The sequence below is a fragment of the Pelodiscus sinensis genome, chromosome 1, assembly GCF_049634645.1.
Source record: "Pelodiscus sinensis isolate JC-2024 chromosome 1, ASM4963464v1, whole genome shotgun sequence".
Taxonomy (NCBI): Eukaryota; Metazoa; Chordata; order Testudines; family Trionychidae; genus Pelodiscus; species Pelodiscus sinensis.
Genome location: NC_134711.1, coordinates 17,696,210 through 17,722,574, shown reverse-complemented (window position 1 = coordinate 17,722,574; position 26,365 = coordinate 17,696,210). Strand labels below are relative to the sequence as shown.

The following is a 26,365-nucleotide window of genomic DNA, read 5'->3' as shown; positions in this document are numbered from 1 at the left end:
TCAGTGTATTGTTTTAAGAGAGTCCTTTGAAGCTCAATACATTTCTTTGGCTGTGTGTTAGTCTTCTCTTCCCTCTTAAGTTACACACAATAATTAATGGAGATTGCCTATCTCCTAGAACTAGAAGGGACCTTGAAAGGTCATCAAGTCCAGTCCCCTGCCTTCACAGCAGGACCAAGTACCCATCCCTGACAAATTTTTCCCCCAAATGGCCTCCACAGGAATTGAACTCTCAACCCTGGGTTTAGCAGGCCAATGTGCAAACCACTGAGCTATCCCCCCCACCTATGCATTAAAACAATTTATTTTTAAAAAAAATGAGCGTTGCAGAGAACTGATATATGTATTGGGATTAAAAAGTACTTTTGAAACAATCAGTCAGTTGCATATAGGGAAGTACATTTTCCATATTAGATTCCACTCCACACACATTTTATGTTGATCAGCTTACATTCACTGTGCACTACATATCACAAGGCCAGGCCCACTGACAGGGTGGCAAAGGGGGTACCTGCCTGGGGCCTGGGGATTCCTGGACACTTCTACTGCTTTAAATTACTGTTGGAGCCCTGTGCAGTGTGCTCTGGCGGCACTGAGGGCTGCCCAGGGAAAGCACAGCACCTTCTAGGTAGCGATGACGGCTGCCTGTGGGAGGCTAGCTCTAGCCTTGCCCCTTCCATCCAAGGTTCCCTCCACTTCCAGGTTTTGGATCCAGATGATTCCTTGCCTTTCCAATGGACCCAGCAAGTCTGTTAGCACCATTGCACAAAGCAGGCAGATTCCAGAGCAATTTCTGAAATTTCTGCCTATGAGTCACTGGTGAACTGCTTTTCCCTTCCATTTGTACACTTTTACAGGCGATGAACATTGACATATCTAACAGGAGAGGTCAATGTTAGGATAATACCCGTAACATGTCTGGGACATATAGAGGTTTCTAAGTATGAATTCAGGAGATTCATCTGGTAGTATTGGATTCTGTGTATGACTCATGCTCTCAGTTTAGTTGGCACTTGTCGGATAAACTTCTTCTGGAAGACAAATACTTTTTGGGGGGGGGGGGCGGTCGTCAATCTCTTTTTAATTTCTGCTCCATGGGAACATCTGACCAAGAGTCATGGTTGATTTGCCATGACTGACAATTTTGAAGTCAAGATTGTATTTTTTTTAAGATATACCCTACAAAAAATTCTGGGGAAGTTCTAAGGCCTCTTTTATACAGGAGGTCAGACCAGTTGATCACTATGGTCACATCTGGCTTTGGAATCTATGAAACAGCCCATTTCTGGCATGTAGTTACAGCAGGTTTAAATCCAAGTGACAATAATGAGCTAAAACACTGAAGGATTGACAGGTCCTAAATAGTCTTCCAAAAGCCAGGCTACAAAAGCATTTTGTCTTAATTATGGTAAAAACCAGGATTTGCTGAAAAGGCTAGCTGATGTTTTAAAACAAACCGAGCACGCACAGTGATGCTCAATCTTGGCAAAAGTAAAATGAACAAGCCCAAAGCTGCTTTTTTTCACAACTCTTGGAACACATTTGTACTGGTATTTCAGTCAACAGGTAATGTTCTTCTGGCTGCTGAGCTAGACTCATTACTGCTTGTAAAACTGGTGGGCTTGCTGAAGGAATTTGTGGTAGACCTACAGGAACAATTTGACAGCTGTAAAACAGCAGCTAAAGTAATAAAAAATATGAGTTTCTCAATAATGTAAGAGTAAAAATGCCTAAAGCAGAAAGAAAATGTAGTACAGTGAATCTGAGGAGCGGACCTTACAGGTTGGCAGGGCAAGATAAATTTTGAAATGAGGTTTCCAACATTATGAATGAAAAATTTACCACAGAGCTGCAACATAGGGCTGGTCTGCACTGCCTTTTAAGCCAATGTAACTTACCTCACTCAAGGGTGTGAAAAAGTCATCCCTGAACAACGAAAATTACATCGACTTAAATGCTGGCACCATGCAATATCAGCAGGTGATGCTTTCCTGACAACATAGCTTCAGCCTCTCGTGGTGATGGAATAACTATATGAATGGGAGAGTGCTCCTGTCAACCTAGTATGTCTTCAGCATACTCACTCTAGTGACAAGACTTGCCCGGGCAATGAAACATATATGAAGTTTGTGACCAGTTTGAGGGTTTTTTTACTAATTTTAATAGACTGTCTGCGTGCAATATATTCGCCTCTGCTGCTAAACTACAAAAGAAATTCCTGTGAATTTACAGGAGGATTCTGCAGATGAACTGGCCCAATTTAGACTGCCGAAAAGAGAGGAGAATAAGAAATTTCCATATAACTTGTTTCAACTTTTATGACAACTGATAGTGAAGTATGCATTATGATTTTTTTGGACACTGTCAGTAACTAATGCTGGTGGCAAAGGCTTATTTACAAAATTGGTCCTACTCAAACATTGATTCAGGTCAAGTATGGATCAGCTAAGGCTGAAAAATTTGACATCAATGTCAATTGAGTGTGACTTGCTTCTCCAGTTGGATTTTAGTGACCCATGGAAGACTTTTTTAGACATAAAGAGTAAGAAGAAAATGATTTAACAGCTATTCTAATAATGAACAATTTTACAGTAAAATCTCAGAGTTATGAAAGCCTCAGGAATGGTGGTTGTTCATAGCTCTGAAATGTTTGTAACTCAACAAAACATTACGGCTGTTCTTTCAAAAGTTCACAATTGAACATTGACTTAATGCAGCTTTGAAACTTTGCTGTGACAAAAAAAATGTTGCTTTTTACCAGCTTTATTTAAATGAAACAAGCACAGAAACAGTTTCATTACCTTCTCAAATCTTTTTTAAAAACTTTCCCTTTCTTATAGTTTAATTTTAACATCATACTGTTGAATATGCTTTAAAAATAAAGCAACCCTATCTCTGCTGCTGCCTGACTGCATATTTCTGATTCCAAATTAGGTGTTTGGTTGATGGGTCAGGTCAGTTCATGACTCTGCTCTCTGTAAATTTGACCTTCATGTAATTGTGTTTTTAATGTTTTATTCTAACTAAAATATATTGCTTTATAATGGTTGAAATGCAATAGTGTCACACTGGGTTTGTGATGACCAGGAGAACTGTATGGTGACTTGCCTGCCTGGTGCAAAGGTTGTGGATATCTCGAGACATCTAGATAGACTTATGTGTAATGCTGTGGAGAAGCTGGTGGTTATGATACACATAGGTAGCAATGACATAGGGAAGAGTAGGAGAGAGCTTCTGGGGGCCAAATTTAGGTTGCTAGGAAAGAGATTGAAATCCAGGACCTCTATGGTAGCATTCTCTGAAATGCTTCCGGTTCCATATGCAGGGCCAGGTAGGTAGGCAGAACTTCAGAGTCTCAATGTGTGCATGAGACAATGGTGTAGAGAGGAGGGGTTTAGATTTATTAGGAACTGGGGAAACTTTTGGGAAAGTAGGAGCCAACATAGTAAGGATGGGCTCCACCTAACCCAAAATGGAACCAGATTGCTGGCACTTAACATTAAAAAGATTGTAGAGCAGATTTTAAACTAAGGGCTGGGAGAAAGCTGATGGGTGTGGAGGAGCACATGGACTGGATGGAGACATCCCTTAGAGGAGGGTCTATTAATAAAGATTTGCTATGTTCTAGTAAAGAGGAGTGGATGAAAGATGATAAAGTATGGGTAAGATCAGATGAGAAACAATCAAATGAAAAAGTCTAACACATCAAGAAATGGCAGACAGATAAATAGTAACAAATTTTTAAAGTGTTTATACATGAACACTAGAAGTCTAAATAATACAATGGGTGAACTAGAGTGTCTCGCATTAAAGGAGGATGATATAATAGGCATCACTAAAACTTAGGGGAATGAGGATAATCAATGGGACACAGTCATACCAGAGTACAAAATATACCGGAAGGACAGAACAGGTCATGTTGGTGTGGGAGTGGTACTATATGTAAAAGAAAATGTATAATCAAATGAAGTAAAAAACTTAAATGAACCAAAATGTTCCATAGAATTTTTGAGGGTAGTAATTCTAAGCTCCAATAAGAAGACTATAGAAGCAGGGATTTATTATTGACCACATGACCATGATACTGATAGTGACTGTGAAATGCTAAGGGATATTACAGAGGCTATCAAAATAAAGAACTCAACAACAGTGGGGGATTTCAGCTATCCCCATATTGACTGGGTACACGTCACCTCAGGACAGGATGCAGAGATAAAATTTCTTGATACCTTAAATGACTGCTTCTTGGAGCAGCTGGTTCTGGAACCCACAAGGGGAGAGGCAATTCTTGATTTAGTCCTAAGTGGAGCACAGTATCTGGTTCAAGAGGTAAATATAACTGGACCGCTTGGAAATAATGACAAGAATGTAATAAAATTTAACATCCCTGTGGTGGGAAAAAAACACCTCAGCAGCCAAACACTGTGGCATTAAATTTCAGAAAGAGGAACGACACAAAAATGAGACAGTTAGTTACACAGAAATTAAAAAGTACAGCAACAAAAGAAAAATCTCTGCAAGCTGCATGAAAACTTTTCAAAGACACCATAATAGAGGTCCAACTTACATGTATGCCCCAAATTAAAAAATAAAGTAGAAAAACCAAAAAAGTTCCACCATGGCTTAGCAACCAAGTAAAAGAAACACCGAGAGATAAAAAGGCATCATTAAAAAACTGGAAGTTAAATCCTAGTGAGGATAATAGAAAGTAACATAAATTCTGTCAAATTAAGTGTAAAAATACAATAAGAAAAGCCAAAAAGGAGTTTGAAGAGCAGCGAGCCAAAAAAAAAGGAAAAAAAAAGAAAAAGTAATAGAAAAAACGCTTTTAATGCTTTTTATGTGACAAATATGAGGAATTGTCCCAGATTGAGGTGTCATTAGAGAAGGTTTTGGAACAAATGGATAAATTTCACAAGTTTAGTCTGTGGGACCAGATGGCATTCAACCAAGAGTCCTGAAAGAACTCAAATGTGAAATTGCGGAACTATTAACTGTGTTTTATAACCTATCATATAAATCAGCTTCTCTACCTAATGACTGGAAGATAGCTAATGTAACACCAATATTTAAAAAGACTTTAGAGATGATCCTGGCAGTTACAGACTGGTAAGTCTAACAACAGTAGCAGGCAAATTAATTGAAATTATAGTAAAGAATAAAATTATCAGACACATAAATTAACATAGTTTGCTGGGGAATAGTCAACATGTTTTTGTAAAGGGAAATCATGCCTTACTAATCTAGAGTTCTTTGAGGGGGGTCAACAAATATGTGGAGAAGGGGGATTCAGTGGATACGGTGTACTTAGATTTCCAGAAAGCCTTTGACAAGGTCCCTCACCCAAAGGCTCTTAAATATAATAAGTTGTCATGGGATACAGAAGGTTCTCTGGTGGATTGATAACTGGTTAAAAGACAGGAAACAACGGGTAGGAATAAATGGTCATTTTTCAGAGTGGAGAGAGGTAACTAGTAGTGTCCCCCAAGGGTCCGTACTGGGACCAATCCTATTAAACCTATTTATAAATGATCTGAAGAAAGGGGTAAATAGTGAAGTGGCAAAATTTGCAGATGATATTAAACTGCTCCAGATAGATAATATAAATCAGACTGTGAAGAGCTTCAAAAAGATCTCACCAAACTAAGTGACTGGGCAACAAAATGGCAAATGAAATTTAATGTTGATAAATATAAAGTAATGCACATTGAAAAAATAATCCCAACTATACATGTAATATGATGGGGACTTATTTATCTATAACTCCACAAGAGATTTATTTTGGAATCATTATGGATAGTTCTCTGAAAACATCCACTCAATGTTCAGTGACAGTCCAAAAAGCAAACAATGTTAGAAATCATTTAAAAAAGGGATAGAGAACATCTTATTGCCTCTATAGAAACCCATGGAATGCCCACACCTTGAATAATGCATACAGATGTGGTCACCTTATCTCAAAAATATATATATATTGGCACTGGAAAAGTTTCAGAAAAGGGGAACAAAAATTATTAGGAGTTTGGAACGGGTCCCATATAAAGAGAGATTAAAAAGACTGGGACTTTTCAACTTACAAAAGAGGAGACTAAGGGGGGATATGATAGAGGTCTATAAAATTACGACTGGCATGGAAAAAGTGAATAAGGAAAAGTTATTTACTTGTTTCCATAATAACTAGGTGTCACCAAATGACATTAATAGGTAGCAGGTTTAAAAAAAAAAGAAGCTTTTCTTCACACAGCGCACAGTAAACCTGTGGAATTCCTTGCTAGAGGATGTTGTGAAGACCAGAACGTTAACAGGGCTCAAAAAAGAGCTAGATAAATTCATGAAGGTTAGGTCCATCAATGTCTATTAGCCAGTATGGGTAGGAATTGTGTCAGAGGCTGGGAATGGGTGGTAGGAGAGGGATTGCTTGAAGATTCCCTGTTCTATTTACTTCCTACAGGTCATCTGGCATTGGCCATTGTTGTAAGACAGGATTGTGGGCTAGATGGACCTTTGGTTTGTCACAGTATGTCCATTCTTATGTTCTTCTGATTAATCCCATAAGTAATTAGGTCACAAAATGTGATATTGCTACCAATTCTGTGCTGAAATTGAAATTAGTTTGTTCATTTTAACCTTCATTCAGCTATACAACTTTACAATGTGGTATAGCACATTTAATAAATGGACCTGAAATATCCAAGGTCATTTAAAAATAGAATGTTTGGCATGGGGTATGGGTTGCAGTAATGCAGAAAAGAGAAGAAACTCAATATTTAAAGGGGGAGCTTCAAAAGTATGACAACCCATGGTTCCTAACAAACATACTTCAGCTTTCCCTTTTACTCATATAGCTCTGGTACCCTGAAAAAACTCCGTAGTCTAGACATGGCCCAAGTGAAATTAGACTATAGTGGTAATCCCAAGAAAAGACATTTTGTTCTTGCTCCTTGTCCTTGGTTCATCAGCTGCTGTTATGCATTGGTTCAAATTACTACACTTCTTGATTAAGTTTGACTGATACCACTATCATGGTTTTGGTTTAGGTTTGGCTCTGCACGTTGAACCTCTCAAACCTCAAACTCTCTAGTCCGGGAATGTTTGTGGTCCAGCAGCAGGAGTCAGTCAGGAGTCCCATAGGGTCTGGGAAGCCCCAGCTGGGCTGGCAGCAGCTGGAGAACCTAATCCTGGTGAACCCTGCCTGGTAAGCCCCAGCAGTGGTCAGGGAACTCCAGCCCTGTCTGGGAAGCCCCAGAGGCAGTGAAGCTAGTGGCAGCTTTGGAGCCCCAATCAGGTGGCCAGAAGGCCCTAGCCACAGCTGGGAACCCCCAGCAGCAGAGGGGCTGGCAGTGGCTAGGCAGCTTCAGCTGGCAGAAAGGCAGGAAGCCTAAGTTCCAGGGTGGCCAGGCCAGGTTTGCAGCAGGGTGGGGAGGCCCAGCCTTGGGAGCCTCACAGTCCGGAGAGGAACCCAGGAGCAGGGCCAACAGGGGAGCATTGACCTCCTCTGGTCTGGAAAAGTTGCTAGTCCTGGACCGCTTATGATCTGAGGGTGCCAGACCAGGGAGGTCCAACCTGTAAGATCATCTTCTTACTAAGCCTCATGTCAAATAGTTTAGCTAACCTTTGTTCCTCCGAAATTGACAGCCTCTAATGCATGTGTTCTAGCGAGATCTTTTTCATCATTGGCCCAGATCACATATAATCTCCCCTTTCAAATTCCCTTTTTTCTTAACACTTGCTTTCTACTTCACTGGTCCATCTGGATGCCCTTCTTTATTCCTTGGGTCCCTTCTTCAATGTATATCTCCATGATTGGCATGGAAAGTGCCAAAATGCTGTGGGGAAGGCTGGCAACATAATTTCAGACCATCTGAAAAAAGCAAATGTCTACTAGGAAAAATCTGTTTGCTCGAGAAAATCCCTCTCTGCAGGGTTTTAGTCATTTTCTGTATTGTCTGTGACCATTACATTAATGTAATGATACAAAAAAAATATCCATGGAGATTCATTTTTGGTTTTCACAAAATAGACATTATGCTTAAAACTAATACATAAGAAATTTTCTTCATCCTAATACATATTAGTCAGTGATAAACTGGATTCACTATGTATGTCTGCTGCATTATATCCTACCTGTGTAACAGAAACCATGAAATGGTTTGTGATTTACATGGGAACTTGGGCAGAGGTGAAAACACTGTGAGAGCACCAATGACAGATCATCCATCTGGCTCCTACCACAGCAGTTAGAAGTTAGATAAAATATATTCACCAGAGTAAGTTTCACTCACAGTGCATAGGGGAGAAGCAAGGAGAACAGGACTGGAGAGGATGAATACCTGCCAAAAATAAAGGTGGATTGGTTCTTTTGTGAGCCAAAGGAAGCTCGGATCTTATTTATTTAATTTTAAATCACTGTTCCCTATAGGTGCCTTGTTAATTTCTCTTGATGCCTATTTGTTCCATTTGCTGTGCCTCATTGATTCAGGGTGACTTTAGGCAGTACCTTCATGTTTAAATTTTTAAATTGCTTTGACATCCTTGGCTGAAAGATGTGAATGTGTTACAGGATTCTCCCATGGCTTTCTGAAACAGCTAACATCCCAGAGAAGAGTCTAGAGGTATTAATAACAACACTTTACCCTTAACATGGCATTTTTCAGCCAAGGAGGTCAAAGCAATTGATATGTTTAAGCTTCAAGAGATCCCTATGAGATGTCAGACCTATTTTACAAATTAATAAACTAAGCAATTTATGTTTCTACACTTAAAATGGGGCTTAGGAAGGAAGCCACTTCGCCAAGAGGCTGTAGCTAGGGTCAACAGAATAATTTTCCCATTGACCTAGCGCAAGTCTACTTTGGAGAGATCAGTTTAACTACATCACTCAGTCAGGGATGTGGGTCAACCTAACTTTTTAGTGTAGACTTGGCCCAAGGAAATAATTTTGAGTGAATTTTAATAGCTAGTTTGTAGCAGAGCTGAGAATGGAACACCAAATCAATTCCTGACAAACTTCCTAAGATATATCAATAGCTTCCACCTCACAATTTTTAAATGTACGTAACCTCAGAATGCCTCCTGGGAAGTAGGAAAGCTCTGAGAGCTAGTCTATACTTGAAACATTATAGCCACAGCTACGCTGCCATACCACTTCAGTGCACACACTTACTACACTGGCGGGAGGGTTTTGTCCATCAGTGTAGTTAATCCAGCTTCCTGAGAGACACTAACTAGGTCCACAGAACAATTATTCCATCACCCTGGTGCTGCATGTACTGGGAGCCTGGTCATCTTAACAGCCTTGATCGGGGAGTGTAGATTTTTCACATGACTGAGCAATGGAGATGGGTTCACTTTTGAGTGTAAACCTGGCCTGAGTAACTTGCCCACTGTCATACACAGGAAGCCTTTAGCACAATAAAGAAATGAATGAGGTCTCAAGTCCCAGGCTAGCATCCTAACCACTGGACCACCCCAACTCCCAGGTCCCTGTTCCACTGCCTCACCTGTACAAGCAGGATTGGATCAATCCACCAGTACATTGAAGAAGGTATACAATAGCATAGAGGTACTGAACATATTTGTTCAAATTCTAGCAGTGGCTAGGCAGGCCATGCATCCAATTGTACCCTACTAAATAGGCCTTGCTTTACCATAGGCCTGATTAGCACCCAAATGGACATTCCCATGGGTGGAGCTGGGAAGAGTGTTAGAGATTGGATAAGAATGAAGTCATATTGGCCCAAAAGGAGCCCACTCTCACTCTTAATCCCACTGAGATCATTGGAGGATTTTGTCTCTGAATGTAAGCCTAAGATTCAAAGCGTCCTTGTAACATTTTCATGGATTTTAGTGGCTGTAAAATGAAGATCAGAAATACTACAAGTTCCATATTCAGCGAGTCCTTCAGTAAGCATGATAAGCAGGAGGCAGATACTGACATCTTGGGGTTGCACATGTTTGATAATGTTTATACTGCTGCATATTCATAAATGATACTAGTTAAATACACAGATATCTTCCTTACCATTTAAGTACATAATTAATCACTTAGTATCAAAATTAAGTAAGCTGCCCCTGTGAAAATACCAGTCATACTGGAAGTTTTCTGTTTAGCCAGGAATCAAACTTAGATTTCCCAAATATCCAGTTATGTCTGCATATGGGAAAACGTTGTCAGTGAAATCCTGCCCCTATTGAAATCAGTGGCGAATCTCCCACTGATTTCAACAAGGCCAGGATTTCACTCCTTGCAAATAATACCTTGATGCAAGTAATTTGTTTAGAACTCAGCAGTGTTACAGTGGTATCCCAACTTCAGGGACTGTTAGTTCTCTGGTGTTCACCCTCCACTCCACCATACATACACATTACTATAAGGGGTTGCTCTTTAAAAGCAAAGCAGAGAGGTGTTCAGATTAGGATTTAAACAGTTGTGTAGAAGAGGCATTCAATCAACAATGTTGAGACAAAACTCAGTGCTCACCAACTACCACACTCTCGTTACTAAATTCAGTATCTTTTTCAATGCAGAGAAAATAAGTAAAACAGAGAGGTACAAGTCTGATCTCCAGTGAAGCAATTGCAAAATTCCAAGATGCAAAAAGAAACAGGTTGTTATCCCATGTTGTTGTAATGAACTTACAATCACAACTACAGAACCTCTTCTGAACATGGCAACAACTAATCTCTCTCATCCAAATCACAATGTCTGGTGACACCAGACCTTATATTCTAATAAAAACAAAACTTCTGGGACAAAGTGCATATGAGAATCGAAGCCCTGGTCTATACTAGCAAGTTAGGGCAACAGAAGGCAACTTACCTCAACCTCATTCTGTAAGTGGCTACACACTAAAAGCAGCTCCCACCAATAAAACTATCCAATATACCAACTTAATAACTCTACCTCCATGACGGACATAGCACTTAAGTTGATAGAGTTAGGCAGACAAAGAATCAGTATAGCCACTGAATTGCTTACATCAACTTTTGCTGCCTTTTAGAAGCCATCATACAATGCCCCACTCTGACCATTAAATTAGTGCTAATACCCCTGGTGAGGCTGCACACCACTGACATAGGGTGTATAGTGTGGCTATGCAAAAGCAGTTTAACCATTGCTGTGGTTGTGAGTCTGTAGGAACTTGCCATCATTCTGTAAACTAAAAAGTCACATGCCCCATCAAAACACCTCAACCAAGCCATAGTGGGACTACGGTCATCAGTATAATTTATTACTTACTTGGTAAACAAACTCCAAACTTTCATTATAAGCTTGATATCTAATTTCTCTATGTTACTTCATAGTTGTGTTTATGCCACCCTGGACACAAAATATGCTGAGACATAATGTCTTCAGATAAACTTTTGGTATTCCTGTTGGATCCTGCAACATACCCAGTCATCATTGTGGGACACCAATATATGCCAATTGGCCCATTATCCCTCAACTGATCTAATTTACACAGTATTTTTACATCATTATAAAATTCTTGTTATACTCTATTGTGTCTAGACTGGCAAGTTTTTCCAGAAAATCAGCAGCTTTTCCAGAAAAACTTGCCAGCTGGCTACACTGGCCACTTGAATTTCCAGAAAAGCACTGACGATCTCATGTAAAATCATCAGTGCTTTTCCGGAAAAACTATGCTGCTCCCGTTCGGGCAAAAGTCTTTTTCCGAAAGACTTTTGCCCAAAAGGGCCAGTGTAGACAGCATAGTACTGTTTTCTGCAAAAAGCCCCAATCGCGAAAATGGCCATCGGGGCTTTTTTGCGGAAAAGCACGTCTAGATTGGCCACGGACGCTTTTCCGCAAAAAGTGCTTTTGCAGAAAAGCATCCTGACAATCTAGATGCACTTTTCCGAAAATGCTTTTAATGGAAAAGTTTTCCGTTAAAAGCATTTTCGGAAATTCATGCCAGTGTAGATGTAGCCTATGAGCTTGCAAGACTATCAGTTATTACTTTCAAATTCTCATTAGGCCTCAGATGTGCTTTCAGGGAAATATGTTTATTAACCAAGCATATCCTACACTTCTAAGAACAGAAAGGCATGATCTTACAGCTGATATGTTTTACCCCACTATGTACCTTCCAGCAATAACCCCAGTGCTTCTTTTGTTATTATTTGCTGCATTTTGGCAACACTGAAAACAGATATTCCAATTTAGTTCACAGAGCCTTTTCCAGTGCTAGAAAAGTAAAGGATATGTTTAAAAAACTCCATAATAAAATAATAAATCACAAGTCTATCAGCTGCTATCCACAGACTTTAAACACTCTAAAATCTAAGAAGCATTTTCTGTTATGTCTGCCTTTCACATGATATAGACACATGGGGAGCATGGAGAAATGTAGTTCTTATGGCCTTTCTGTAGTTAAGTTTAACCAAAGAGTGCATCATAAAAAGGGCCTTTATAGTACCATATGGAATCCTTCATAAAAACCCCTGGTGCTTTGTGAGGACCATTAATGGGGTTTTGGCAAAATAAAAATTCTATTTAACAACTTCGCTTATGCTAGTGTTTGAATTTTAAGAATATTAAGAAATGCATGGGTCATTCAGGGATCATCATGCCTGTGCCTTACTCTCTGAGGGTATGTCTACACTACCCCGCTAGTTCGAACTAGCGGGGTAATGTATGCATACCGCACTTGCTAATGAAGCCCGGGATTTGAATTTCCCGGGCTTCATTAGCATAAGCGGGGAGCCGCCATTTTTAAATCCCCGCTGCTTCGAACCCCGTGTAGCGCGGCTACACGGGGCTCGAACTAGGTAGTTCGGACTAGGGTCCTATTCCGAACTACCGTTACTCCTCGTGAAACGAGGAGTACCGGTAGTTCGGAATAGGCACCCTAGTCCGAACTACCTAGTTCGAGCCCCGTGTAGCCGCGCTACACGGGGTTCGAAGCAGCGGGGATTTAAAAATGGCGGCTCCCCGCTTATGCTAATGAAGCCCGGGAAATTCAAATCCCGGGCTTCATTAGCAAGTGCGGTATGCATACATTACCCTCCTAGTTCGAACTAGGAGGGTAGTGTAGACATACCCTGACCCTGAAAACACATGCTTTACAAGATCAGAGTACAAAATGGTCAATCTTCCTGTGGCATTTATTGCACATCAAGAAGTCAAATATGTTTACAGTTGCTCTCACTTTTTTTTATTATGCCTATTAAAAAAATCTGTTGCATGTTACAGGCTACAAGCTATATCTCTTCAACCACCTCCCATATAAAACAAATTTAGCACCTGTTAGAAGCCTATTATTCAACTTCTTAGGGAAGCTTAAATCCCTTCAGTGTTTGAAGTCAATAGTTCTTTAGATAAAAATAAAGACAAAATAGGTAAATATAGAGTTGATTCATATAGAATCCTAAGTCTTCCCAGTCTTCCTACACTTATATGACTTTCTTCTACATACTAATTATTTGGCTCAGAGAACTGTTATGTTAGCAGCTTGCCAAAAAAATCATTAGCATACCAGAGAGTTCTAATTATGCCCCTCCTAAATCTGCTAGTAAATAGTCTGTTTCTGGATACAGAAACGGAGGCAAAAGATAGGACTCAGATGCTTCACTGAGGGAGAATACTGCCTGAAAACTGAAACATTTCAGTGCTGATTAAATTGAAATGTCAGAAATATAATTTCATAAGAATATACTTTATATATTTTTTTCTTAACATCTTCAATCAGATCAGAGTCCAAAAAGAGCCACATATTGCCCTTCTCAGGATACTGGCATATAATTAACACATTATGATAGCGGAGTGAAGAAGTCTCAGGGTATGTCTACACTACCCCGCTAGTTCGAACTAGCGGGGTAATGTATGCATACCGCACTTGCTAATGAAGCCCGGGATTTGAATTTCCCGGGCTTCATTAGCATAAGCGGGGAGCCGCCATTTTTAAATCCCCGCTGCTTCGAACCCCGTGTAGCGCGGCTACACGGGGCTCGAACTAGGTAGTTCGGACTAGGGTCCTATTCCGAACTACCGGTACTCCTCGTGAAACGAGGTGTACCGGTAGTTCGGAATAGGCACCCTAGTCCGAACTACCTAGTTCGAGCCCCGTGTAGCCGCGCTACACGGGGTTCGAAGCAGCGGGGATTTAAAAATGGCGGCTCCCCGCTTATGCTAATGAAGCCCGGGAAATTCAAATCCCGGGCTTCATTAGCAAGTGCGGTATGCATACATTACCCCGCTAGTTCGAACTAGCGGGGTAGTGTAGACATACCCTCATAGAATACTTTATTTCACTACGTATGCCCCATTATCTGCTGACAGATCATGATTTTCTTGAATATTTCAATTTTCTGAACTTGCTTTTACTCCATGTTTTGCTATTCAATACTTAGTCTAATAATTCCAATTACACTGATTTACAATTGGTCACATAAGTCATATGATACCATTTCAAGTCCCCTGGCTGAAAGCATGCAACTCATAATTAGGTTTTTGGTGTGAATATTAACAAAATATACTTACAATGTGAGTTTAAAACTGTACTAGCATAACGTGCCTGTGAAAAATAGGCTTTTTGGCACTTAGGATAATCCAGTGTTCTGTCCATGTTTAATGGTTAATAGGCTGATTCAGGCTTTATCTCATCCTCTAGAAGCTTTGAAAGTGGTTTCCCAAATACCTGTGTAGCCTGTGATAGATGTCTTGAATATTTTCCTTGATACTGGAGATCCATGCAATCTACCCAATCACCAATGGTAGTCACATGTGCTAATCATGCAGTTCTTGGGAGGTAACTTGCAAACAACTTTAGTATCCGAATACAAGGTTTTTTGATAATACAGTACTGTGTAAGATTTTGTTTCCCACTGACAGTTTTGCATGGCAGTTCCAAAACATATGGGAAACAAGCTAGTGACATTCCTACACAGTGACTGACATTTCAGTTTGAAAAACAGCTCCACGGCACTACAGGCCTAATCCAAAATCCATTAAAGTTTACACAAAGACACCTATTGATTTTAAATGGGCTTTGGATCAGAGTCCTAATTGACTTAAGAGGTAGCAAAACATGTTCTGTGTTGTACCTGTTCAGATAGGCAGTGAGGTGGATTAACTATATCTCCAACAAGTACCTATCTATTTTCACCTGAAACTAATAAAAAGTAATTTAAGGATGAATTAAAGTTTTCAGTCTATTTAGATTTCTCTTTTAGCTGTACAGACCATCCAAACTTTACAGCTATTGGCTCCTATTCATAGGGAGTGCATTATGCTAGCTCTAGAAGAGGTTTGCAAGGAATTCAAAGTTGTCACATCTGATGTTACAGACCACCTGCGTATACCTGTACAGGAATTGTAAACAGACTTTCCACATATAATCATATTGTGAGGACCTGTAAATAACCCATTATTAAAAAAAAGTCCCCACAAATCTCTGGAAGACTGTACATACAGTAAAAGAAACATCAGGATGGGTGAAGCATGTTGAGGAGATTTGCTCACTCTGTGTAGTGAGGTAAAGCATTATACCCACATGCCATACTGATATGGTGTAATTTAAATAACCTGTTAAGAATTTAGTAGCAAAGGATCTTAGGGCAGGAGGATTCCTGAAGAGCACAAAGAGAGAGCTGCTTTTCTCCTTTCTTAACTAAGACCATTACAAGAAATGATCAATTTTATGTCAAGTACATTTGTTCAGATGATATTTGATGATGGTAACAAAAATCATTAACAATTTTCCTGGAAAACAAACATCTGGTGGTATAGTTCTGTGCCATTTCTTTCTGTAATGGAAAAATTCACTGTGAGTACTACAGAGATCCATTATTGTGAAATATAATTTACTTTAGAGTTTTATTTTAACTTCAGAAGATCCTGAGGGAGAAAAGATCAATTATGTAATCCCACAACTGAGTTGGTTAACAAGGTGAACTGCTCGTAACTTACAAATTCTCATGGTGGAGGAGGTAACACCAAGGCAGATTGAAACGAGAGGCTAGGGAGCCGGGAGGAAAGAGAAAGGCATTATGCAGTATTAATTGCCAAAGGTATGGACAGGATGGGCTGCTAACATTTCTGTCACAAACTCTACATTGAGTGTATTATTCATTTTCAAAAAAAGGAAATATTGTAATAAGTTGACTTATATAGAAAATCTACTCAATTCCCCAAACTCAAATATTTATTCTGGTAACTTAAATTTCCATTTCTTTAAAACAAACCAGATTCTTTTTCTCCAAAGCTGTTTATTTCTTTTTACAGAAGCTTCAAACTGAAATCAAGCTTGTAATGTAATTAGTGTTTTTCCATGGCAGCATAATTTTTTTACCAGCTTTCTTCCTCAACATTTTCTTTCATGTTGCCATCTTGGATCCTTAACTGGATATTTCAAGTGCAGAACAGATTTTCTAATAAACACAACATTAAGAGTAATATATTCAGGTTAGAAGGCTTTCAGCTGTAAAATAAAGATTTACATCTTTTTTTCTTATAGGATATGTGTGGAGTTTTTTTAAATGAATATTTCCTAATTAATGATGGAAGCACTTTGTGGTTTCATCATCTTTGACTCACTACATGAAGAAAGCCAGTACACCAGCTTTAATAATATTTAGTATTCCCATTGCACAGTTTTACAATATTTATTGACCCAAAAGTTTCTCACAAGGCTTGAAACTGATACGTGACCTTGCACAGTCTACTGTAAATCACATAAATAATATTAATCCTGCATGTATTTAGCTGTAATACAGCTTTCATTTCCATTGGAATAATAATTCATGCAATGTGTTTAAAAAAGTTTATAACAGATGGTGATGGCTCTTTGAAAGCAGCTAGATAACTGATTAAAAACTTCAGATGACACCCAGTTCCCTAAAACAAAAATCAACAAGCCAATTGGTTACACTGCAAGCTGTCTGCTTCAAGACAAATGCCAATAGAGACAGTGTGTCCTTTTAGAATTTTACTGCAACAAAACGCACAAAAGCCTTTGCTAATAAGATGCAATTATGAGAGGAACTGGTAAGTTTTTTGCCAGAAATTCCAGAGCTGGTGAACAAGGCCCTTTAGGCTCAGTTGGAAAAGCCTAAAACTTGCCATAGTTTCAACTGTAAGGAATCAGTTGTCTGATCAGTAGGGAGACAAGAAAAAAAGAGAGAGAAGGGAAAAAAGAAATGAAACCAAGACAAAAGTACTAATATCTCTTTCTGTCCTTTCCCTCCCCATTTCTATCTGTAAAATCTGCTGACATTGAGTTCTATCTAGCCTCAAGAATTCGGGTAAAGAGAAAGAGAGCAGGTTAATTTTCAGGTTAATTTTTCTAAACACCAATAATTTCGGTTATTAGTCCTTAGTCAAAGCCACATTTCATAGCCATAATATACAGCTTAATTTCCCAAACACTTGGAATTGCAGTGCCCTACATATTGCATGTGTGGTGAAGAATCCATTACAAAAAAACCCTAATGTATACCAATTCACATTGTATTTGTGTCTCTGGATGATGCATAGATGCACACCTAAAGAAACAGATCCTCATCCAGATATAGCTCCTGTGTAGTCCATAGTCTGAATAGGTAATTCTGTCCTTGAGTGCTCTAAGTAATTTCCATTTTCTGTGAAATTAAGGAGAGAATAGGCATCCATAGCAGACTGTAAGAAAAAAGTCTGTTAGCATGACAGCTGTTTGAATAGGAAATATTGCAAATATTTTTATGAATCAAACTCGGTCGGTTAGGATTCATGTGGCCATACAATCATTTATTTGAAATATTGAGCTGACTGCTGTGCATTCATAAAGCAATTGGCATACTTAGAATCATACTTAAATGTTTATGTATCTAACAATTCCCTACCGGGAATGTGTTGTTCGTGATGCTGTATTAATTATTCTACAACTGAAGAGTTGCATCCATCCATTCAGGAACCAGAACCAGTATGACGTGATTCACATGTTCGCATACATACAACATGAATAGCAAAGAGACAACATGGGGGCTGTGTCTACACTGGGCCACTTATTCCGGAAAATCAGCCGCTTTTCCGGAATAAGCTGCGAGATGTCTACACTGGCCCTTGAATTTCCGGAAAAGCAACAACGCTCTACTGTACAAAATCTGCCGCTATTCCAGAAAAACTATTCTGCTCCTGCTTGGGCATAAGTCCTTATTCCGGAACACTGTTCCAGAAAAGGGCCAGTGTAAACAGCCCAGTAGTATTTTCCGGAAAAAAGCCCCGATCGCGAAAATGGCGATCGGGGTTCTTTTCCAGAAAAGCGCGTCTACATTGGCCACAGACGCTTTTCTGGAAAAAGGGCTTTTCTGGAAAAGCAGCCTGCCAATGTAGACTCTCCTTTTCCGGAAAAACTGAAAACGGAATAGGATTCCATTTTAAGCAGTTCCGGAAATTCATGCCAGTGTAGACACAGCTTAACAGTTTATGAGCAACCTATTCATCAGACTAATTTGGTAAATGCTTGCAACTCCATTCTCAGAAATCTGGATTGTTGTTTTCAAGTGAATCTCTAATAAAAAGAGGCATGCTATTCTTTGAGGCAGAAGCTATCTTTTTGGCCTGTGTTTGTGCAGCAGCAAGCATCAGTGTCTTGATCCATGAATGGGGTTCCTAGACTCTATGATAATTCAAAAAAATATCCACAAAAATAACCAACGAGATTTGAAATGAGTAGTTTTAATTGTGCTAGCTTGGTGCAATGTTAAAGTTAAGAATTTGATCACATTAGAAAAACAATATGAAAAGATTAGGTCCCCTAGAAAGTTATAATTGAAAACAGTGGCAGTCGCAAGGTTGCCTCAGTATAACAAGGAACAAAATTTGTTAACAAATTGCAACAGCCCTCAATGATAATTAAACAGATCTAAAAATCAGCAATTAATCATATACATTAAAATTCACATCCACATAGGGATGACATTCTTGCTTTCAGTCTCTCCTATCTTTATTTAAAACTGTTTATCCTTCCAGAAGAGTTTAGGATTGCCAACTCTTTCAACAGGATGGACAAGATGCCATTTGCGAAAACGGTGTTCAGTCTGGGAGAATTGGCAACTTTTTTTTTAGTCCAATTTTCTTGTGCTGGGCTACAACTTCACTAAACTGCACGGACAATTGGGAACATAAATAGGAAAAAAATAGAAATTAGAAAAAGAAGATGAGCTGTGGAGAAGGATGCCATTATCTTCACATATACCTACGTCTAGACTGGCCCCTTCTTCAGAAGAGGCATGCTAATTTCAAACTTTGGAATAGGGAAATCCGTGGGGGATTTAAATATCCCCCGCGGGATTTAAATAAACATGGCCGCCGCTTTTTTTCCGGCTTGGGGAAAAGCCGGAAAAGAGCATCCAGACTGGCGCGATCCTCCGGAATAAAGCCCTATTTGAAGTAGGAATAAGAGATCCTCCGGAATAGGACTTTATTCCGGAGGATCGCGCCAGTCTGGACGTTCTTTTCCGGCTTTTCCCCAAGCCGGAAAAAAGCGGAGGCCATGTTTATTTAAATCCCCCGCGGATTTCCCTATTCCAAAGTTCGAAATTAGCATGCCTCTTCCGAAGAAGGGGCCAGTCTAGACGTAGCCGTACAGATAAGATTTATGAGAAGGGTAAAAAACAGACAATGGATGAACTTAGAGAAAAGCAAGAAAGAGATCAGGGGATTGAGAGTGTAATAATGAGGAAAGATTTAAATAGTAAAGCTGTGTGGCTTGTCTAAAGAGCGGCAAAGGAACAACATAAATACAAATATCTGAGAGGAGTTAAGTGATATGAACAGATACAACAATATGAAACTGTGAGAAAATTTGAACATCAGCAAAGTGTCCCATTAGAGATGCAGGGGTTGTCAAACAGTTTCTGGAGGGAAAAGATGAAAGATTCATCACTCGGTACGTATACCCAACTGGACAATATGTTAATAATGTAAGGAGGAAACATACATTTCCAGGGAAAATGACTAATGAGATAATATCTTTTTTTCACTGCTCATCTCTAATTACTGTGATTTCTTATGTTAGCAAATGAAAATAAGTGATTGGATGGATTCATACACTAAAGTCAAAGTCAGACACATTATTATACTAAACCCTCTTTTTAATGCAAAGGTTTACTTTGACTAATAAACATTAGTGGACTTCTGTACTTTTTCTCTTTGCCCAATACAAAAAATTCCCTACCACAAAGCACAGTTTAAATTGAATTTAAATTGTAAATTGAATTTGTACTTGTATCAAACATATTTATGTAAGCTTTAGATACAGATCCTGTTATCACAACTGTGCTAGATTTTAAATATAGGACCTACTGTCCTCTGCAAACCAGTCCTTCTTCAACCTATAATGTAAATAGTTTCTGTTTAACATACAGTGTCTGTTGATTCTGCCTTAATTATGTGTTTCCTAGTGCTGAGCATACTAACTGTGAGATACTGGGAAAGAATTTTACCATTAGCCTATAAAGACTATTAGCTGAAACTTGGCATCCATAAACACTTCATTAGGCAGAGTCTGTATTGTACATAAAATGAGCTAATGATTTTTATATAATTGTAAATGTAGCTGTCAACATGTAATATAATGATGTAGAAATGCAATTAATGCTGTAATAGTGAACACAGCAGTAATACATTTATAACTCTACAAATCAGCACGAATCAATAGTTTGATGTAATAATATTTATTGTTTATCATTGGACACTGACCTTTAAGCAAGACTGTAGCGTTAATAAAACATAGGCAACAACATAATTTTTCTAAATCCTGGTATTAATCTCCTGATAATTGAAAGGTGAATGGATGGCTTGGGGAAATCATAATGAAATAGAGAACATATGTTATGTTATCACTGGTTCAAATTGGTTCAGACAATTAGTAAAGAAAGCTGCAAGTTCAACTGTCCCATGGCTGATGAGCTCACTAGGTCCCACTTAAGTCAGTGGTGAAACTCTCATTGCCTTTAGTGGGAGCGACAACAGGATTTGGGTAAACAAATAGTAGCCCCAGTTTCTTACAGACAGACATCCTTTCCTAAAAATCACCAATACAGTTTTCATTAGGCTCAGGAATGTACTGCTGCTCATGAATTGCTACTAAAGCTAATTATGTGAGTAGGTGCTTATACACAAGTAAGGTGTACAAAATCTGTCCCTTTCTTAGCGTAGTGACTGCTATTCTCATCCATTAAGGTGACCCTGCTGCATCAGGAACTTGATATTATTGCTCAGGGGTATGAAAAGTTTGCACTGCCATTGACAAGTCCTTACCTGCTCTGTAGATTAAGGATCTCCTGCCTCATAGCTATTTCTAATAAGACATTTTTAAAATTAAACTAGATATTAAGAAGTTAAACTCCTTTCTTAATTTTTAGCTTGTGGGAATTTTTTAGATCGTTTTAAACAGATGAGTTAAAAGTGTTTGACTCTTGGCCATATTACTCAGTTTTACTGTCTATCATATAGTCCCCCAAATCCTGATTAGTCACTACTGTATACTGTAAGAACAGGGGGAATGTCAATATCAAATTCAGTGCCATAAATCGGTATCTGTTATAAATTTGTTTCTGCTCAGATTTTAAGGCTAGCACGTACTGTAACTACCCATATGAATTTTGTCATCTATCTGAACATGGCAACTGACTCCAAAGCAAAGGTTAACTTTGTAAAGAGGACTAGTTATAGATTCTTTAGAATGACCCTATTCCCTGTTTGGTACCCAGAGCAACAGACCTCTGTAACTTAACAATTAAGATGGGAGACCCCCGCGGCTATTCATATTTGGTTAGTGAACAGAGCATGGGTATTTAGTCATTGTATTGCTCTTGAATGCTACATTTTTTTGGCTGGGAGAATTACAACAGCTGTTCCCAGGATGAAAACAGGTATGCCACTTCTAACCTTTGACTTTAAATATGCACAATGTAACTTGTAAAATCAGTCACAATATGTATACACAGCAAAGGCGATAGCTTATAATACAAGACACAGTATAGGGTGGTGATAAGTGCGCTCATATCAGAAAGCAAAATCAATAAATTAGGGCCAAATCTTCTTCACAATAAATTCATTGGAATCAGTCACAAATGGCTTCAGTGGGGTCAAAATTTGGCCTTGAGTAAGAAACTGGCATTTGTATCTATATAAAAGCATTACGGAATTAGGAGGTGTTATAAACAAATTATTAGCTCCCTGAAAATGAAAGCAGCAAACACTGAAAAATGCACACTGATTCTAACCAGTGGAAAAACAAGTTGCCTCACTGAGAGTGTAAATATTCAATAGCTACAGAGTCGTCATAGGGAGCTTGCCAAAAATGGCAACTAAGCCCTGTATTAGCACAACAGTAGAACTATTTATCTCATTCATGTGGCCTTTTTCCTCTTCCCCATCCCATCCACCATCAAGTAATATCTATAATAGCCATACTTACAGTTTTTCTGATTACACCTAACAAGAAATTGACACTAGAATAGGTTGCATCCATAAAAAAGGATAAAATCAACGCTTCTCAATAGTTGCTACTATATTTTGAAAATCATATGTAAAAAAAAAATACGGTTTCCTGTGTAAAACTAGGATCAATTAATTTCATTCATTGATGGTAGTCACTGGTTCAATTACAAATAACTCCTTAAGCAAGACTCTCTTCCACTAAACAGTGTTCCATGGGTCTATAAAAGCAGAACCCATGTCTATTAGCCTTCTAGCAAGCCATTCAAACCAATTATCCTATTCAGATTTTTCTTTCTTTCTCCCATAACTGGTAATTCAGCTTGCAATGTAAAAGACAATAAAATCCTGTTTAGTCTCATGGTAGTTTAGACACTGTAAAATGTGCACTCATAGTCTGATGCTAATACATGTTTTTAAATAGCTATTATAACATATTTCAGACTGATAAAGCTTGGTGATCTGTTTTAATAACTATAGTAATTTTATCTAGTAAGTACAGTATTTCTCTTTCTCCTCTTCCACATCCCAGTTCTTATTAGGTCAGCAAAGCAGAGAGTTGCTCTCTTTTAATCTTTGTGCAAGAGGTAATATAAAAACATTTCTAAGTGACAGACCAAGGGAATATGTTGCACGCTTTATCCTTTTAACTTCTTCTGCAACAACAATCTGCTGCATATTTTCTAGTTATGTCATCTGTGTATGCTGCTTCTGAGAACTACACTTGCATGGAATTGCACAAGTGTTTAACCTGGGAACAAATTTAAACCTGTGTGACTCTATTCCTCAGGTGCAAATGAGGGCATAATTTGACCCAGAGGATTATATTTGGAGTTAAGGAGAAGGGGTTAAAACTTCAGGTAAACTGCAACTAAAAGCAAGAGTTTAGAGTGTTATATGCATACTCCTTTACATAGTAAAACAGCATTTTTCTTTGGGCAATTAAGTCAAACTGGAAGCAGACGTATATTGGCAGTTTGTCATTTTAATTATAGTGTGATGACATGCGCTAGTTTAGAAGATGATTCATCAAGCTGTATGGGCATTCAGTCTCCCCCCACAATATACACAATGTAAATTGAACCCACAGCAAAATGTATAAAACAGACATTTAAATGTTTAGGACTTACCTAGTGGAAGACGGCATATCATAAATTATTCGGTGATAGTATTGCATTTCATCCTTGTTAAGAAAACTATCTTTACAGAATATAGAGAATAATGACAGAATGACTAGCTAGCTTGTTTAATGCAATCTCAGGTGTAAAAGTCTATTGCAGTAGCCAGCATGAATCAGTAGAAATGCTTTACAACAAATCTTGCTACCTACAATTATCATCTTGTATTAATCAAAGGGAAAAAAAACATTCATATATTTCTGAATAGGAATAATTCATTCTGCAATGGGTCCAAATTCACCCATGGTGTAGTAATTCCACTGAAGTGGTGGAATTACAGCAAGATTGAATTTGTCACAAAAATCTTAGCTGACATACTGACCTACCTTTATGTGACAAACGTAACCTTGGCTGCCTGGTATCTGTTGCATGACATCCGGTCCGTAACTCTAGTAACAAGCCATATAATGCCAGGATTAAAAGGTCCTTAGTAGATGCCATGCTGCCCAAGATCAAATTCTTGTGCTTATTCACTTTGTTGTTGTTTTTGAAAAGCTTCAAGTTCCACTTTTGACTTTTCCAGTGCAGCTTGCTCTTTTTCTGTTCAGTTTGTGGGGATCTCTGTGGGAAATTCAGTTCTCCTCAGAATAGCACACAGCCCCACATTGTCATTTGTCAGGCTGTGCAAATGTCATGTAAAAATATTCTCTCTCTGACACAATTGTTTATAAACTGAGAGGACATTCCAAGACATTACCCTGCAGTGTTGTGTCTTGAGCTCTCTTCAGTAACTCTGCCAGTGAATTCAGGAAGAAGCTGTATTTTCAGTCCCTCCTGCTCGGCAATTCATTCGGGGAGGGGGGTGTTGGGGGGGCTCCTCCTTGGTGCTCTTCAGAACTCAGCCCCTTGCTCCGACTTGCCAAGCAGCTAGTTTTAATTCACCTTTCACCTTTTCTAATTAAAAACAAGAAGTGCCATTCCCTCCTGGAGTTGTAGGATCCACCCAGCAGGGATGCCAGGCTGTCAGCATGCTGTATTTACTGGGAAAGTTCAGCAAGGGTTGAGGCAATATGCAATACTTGCCGCTTCTGCAAAGTGTTTTGGATCCTGTGCTGTGCACTAATCCTTCCAGTTGCTGAATGATCTCACATTCTCAGGCACCAGAATAGGGTCCAGGATTCCCTCTTCCCTTCCCTTTGGAAAATATGTTTTAGAAAGTCATTTTAGTTGTTGTTTCCAGAACAGTTAAAGAGCAGGATTAACCCTATAATTAAGTGTTTAAAGGTATTATCATTTATCCTAATTAAACAGCATGTTATGGCATAGACTAGAACATATATAAATACCAGGTTTTACTGCCTTATTGTTTTATTTAATTTATTTTTTATTCATATTATCTGAAAGATACTTTGATGAGTTCAATTACCCTTTGAATTACAATTTCTGTATTGAAAAGTCCTTCCATTATATTTCCTTTTCATATGATCTGTGGATCTGATCCCAAAGATATTTAAACAGGTGAGTAAAACTGCTTATGCAAATAAGTGTTGGCAGGATCAGACACGTACATGACATGTATAAACAAAGGGAATGTATTGTTCCGATGTTATGATAAAGCAATATCAGATCTTAAAATGCCCATCCACCATCTTTTAAACTGTAACTGAGAAAACAGAGAAAATGTTCACAGTCTATAATTAGAAAAGATACCTGTTTCAAAAACAAAGCTTTGATAACTAAAATGTGTTCATTTACATCTGGAATACATTTATGAGGGAGTGTGCCTAGAGTGTGCCTTAGAGCAGAACACTGACCTCAGTGTGCATGAGTTTACCATTTGCAAGATGGGTATTAAAAGACCTACCTCACAGAACTATTACAAGGCTCAGTCAATGTGCTGTAAATTTTAACGAAAAAGCTGGTGTATTAAGTGTATTAAGATTAATGGAGAGATTCCAGTTACTATCAATGAGTTTTATCTGAGATTCTATGCACTTGTAGTAACTGCATGTGCGTATTTCCTAAATAAAAGAATATTTTTGACGGAGTTTAAAATACTAGAGGATTTGTTTTTCTCTCATGTATAAAGTTAAGCCTAAAATTGGAACACTGCAAATTTGGGATGATCAAAACAGCGTTTTTTCTCTGAGGCTTTTGAGGATCCCCATGTAGGTGGCAAAGTTCTGAATGCAAGTGTACTACAGTATATGAAAAACAAATCCACATAGTATGAGCCTCAAAATCTCCAAATTGTTTTCCAGTATTCTGTTCTGTTCTTCAGATCCTTATATCATTTGAATTACTGCACCTGTTCAGCACCTCTGAAACACTTGGGCCTCAGGAGTCCATTACAGATTGACTCTCTCTAGTCTGGCACTCTCTGGTCTGGCAACATCTGCAGTCCAGCATGATTTTAGATAGCTGGATGTCTGCTTGTCATAGGTGTGGCCAAGTTTCCCGTGGTCTCAAAGTTTGTTTACAGGCTCTCAGTGTTCTGTGCTGTTATTTAGCTCTAATTTATTCGTAAATGCTTTCTAGGAGCCCAGTAATCAGTGGAAATGTTAATAACGTAGCTAGATAATATTGATCTCATGTGGTTTAGCAAATTATCTGGTTTGGCACTGATCAGATCTCTAGCGTGCTGCATTAGGTTCAACCCTCACAGACAAAACTTAATGCACGTAATTATGTATACTTTAGGAAACTTCGGTACCTGGCTAAAAACTATGGGCCAAATTCTGCTCCAAATGGAGAGAGATGCACATTTGTGTAAAGATAAGCTGTGTACCGAGGAAGTGGCAACTCTCTTGCCACCCCAAACTGT

At 38.7% G+C, this 26,365-nt stretch overlaps 1 protein-coding gene across 1 annotated transcript in view; it reads right to left on the bottom strand.

The window, feature by feature from the left end:
• SEMA3E (semaphorin 3E) overlaps positions 1–26,365 on the bottom strand; it is a 328,199-nt gene that overhangs the window by 192,831 nt on the left and 109,003 nt on the right. Inside the window, exon 2 of the mRNA XM_025181682.2 lies at positions 23,928–24,735. Coding sequence (XP_025037467.2) covers positions 23,928–24,042 — 115 coding nt within the window. The 5' untranslated portion in view covers positions 24,043–24,735. The remainder of the gene's footprint in view (positions 1–23,927; positions 24,736–26,365) is intronic.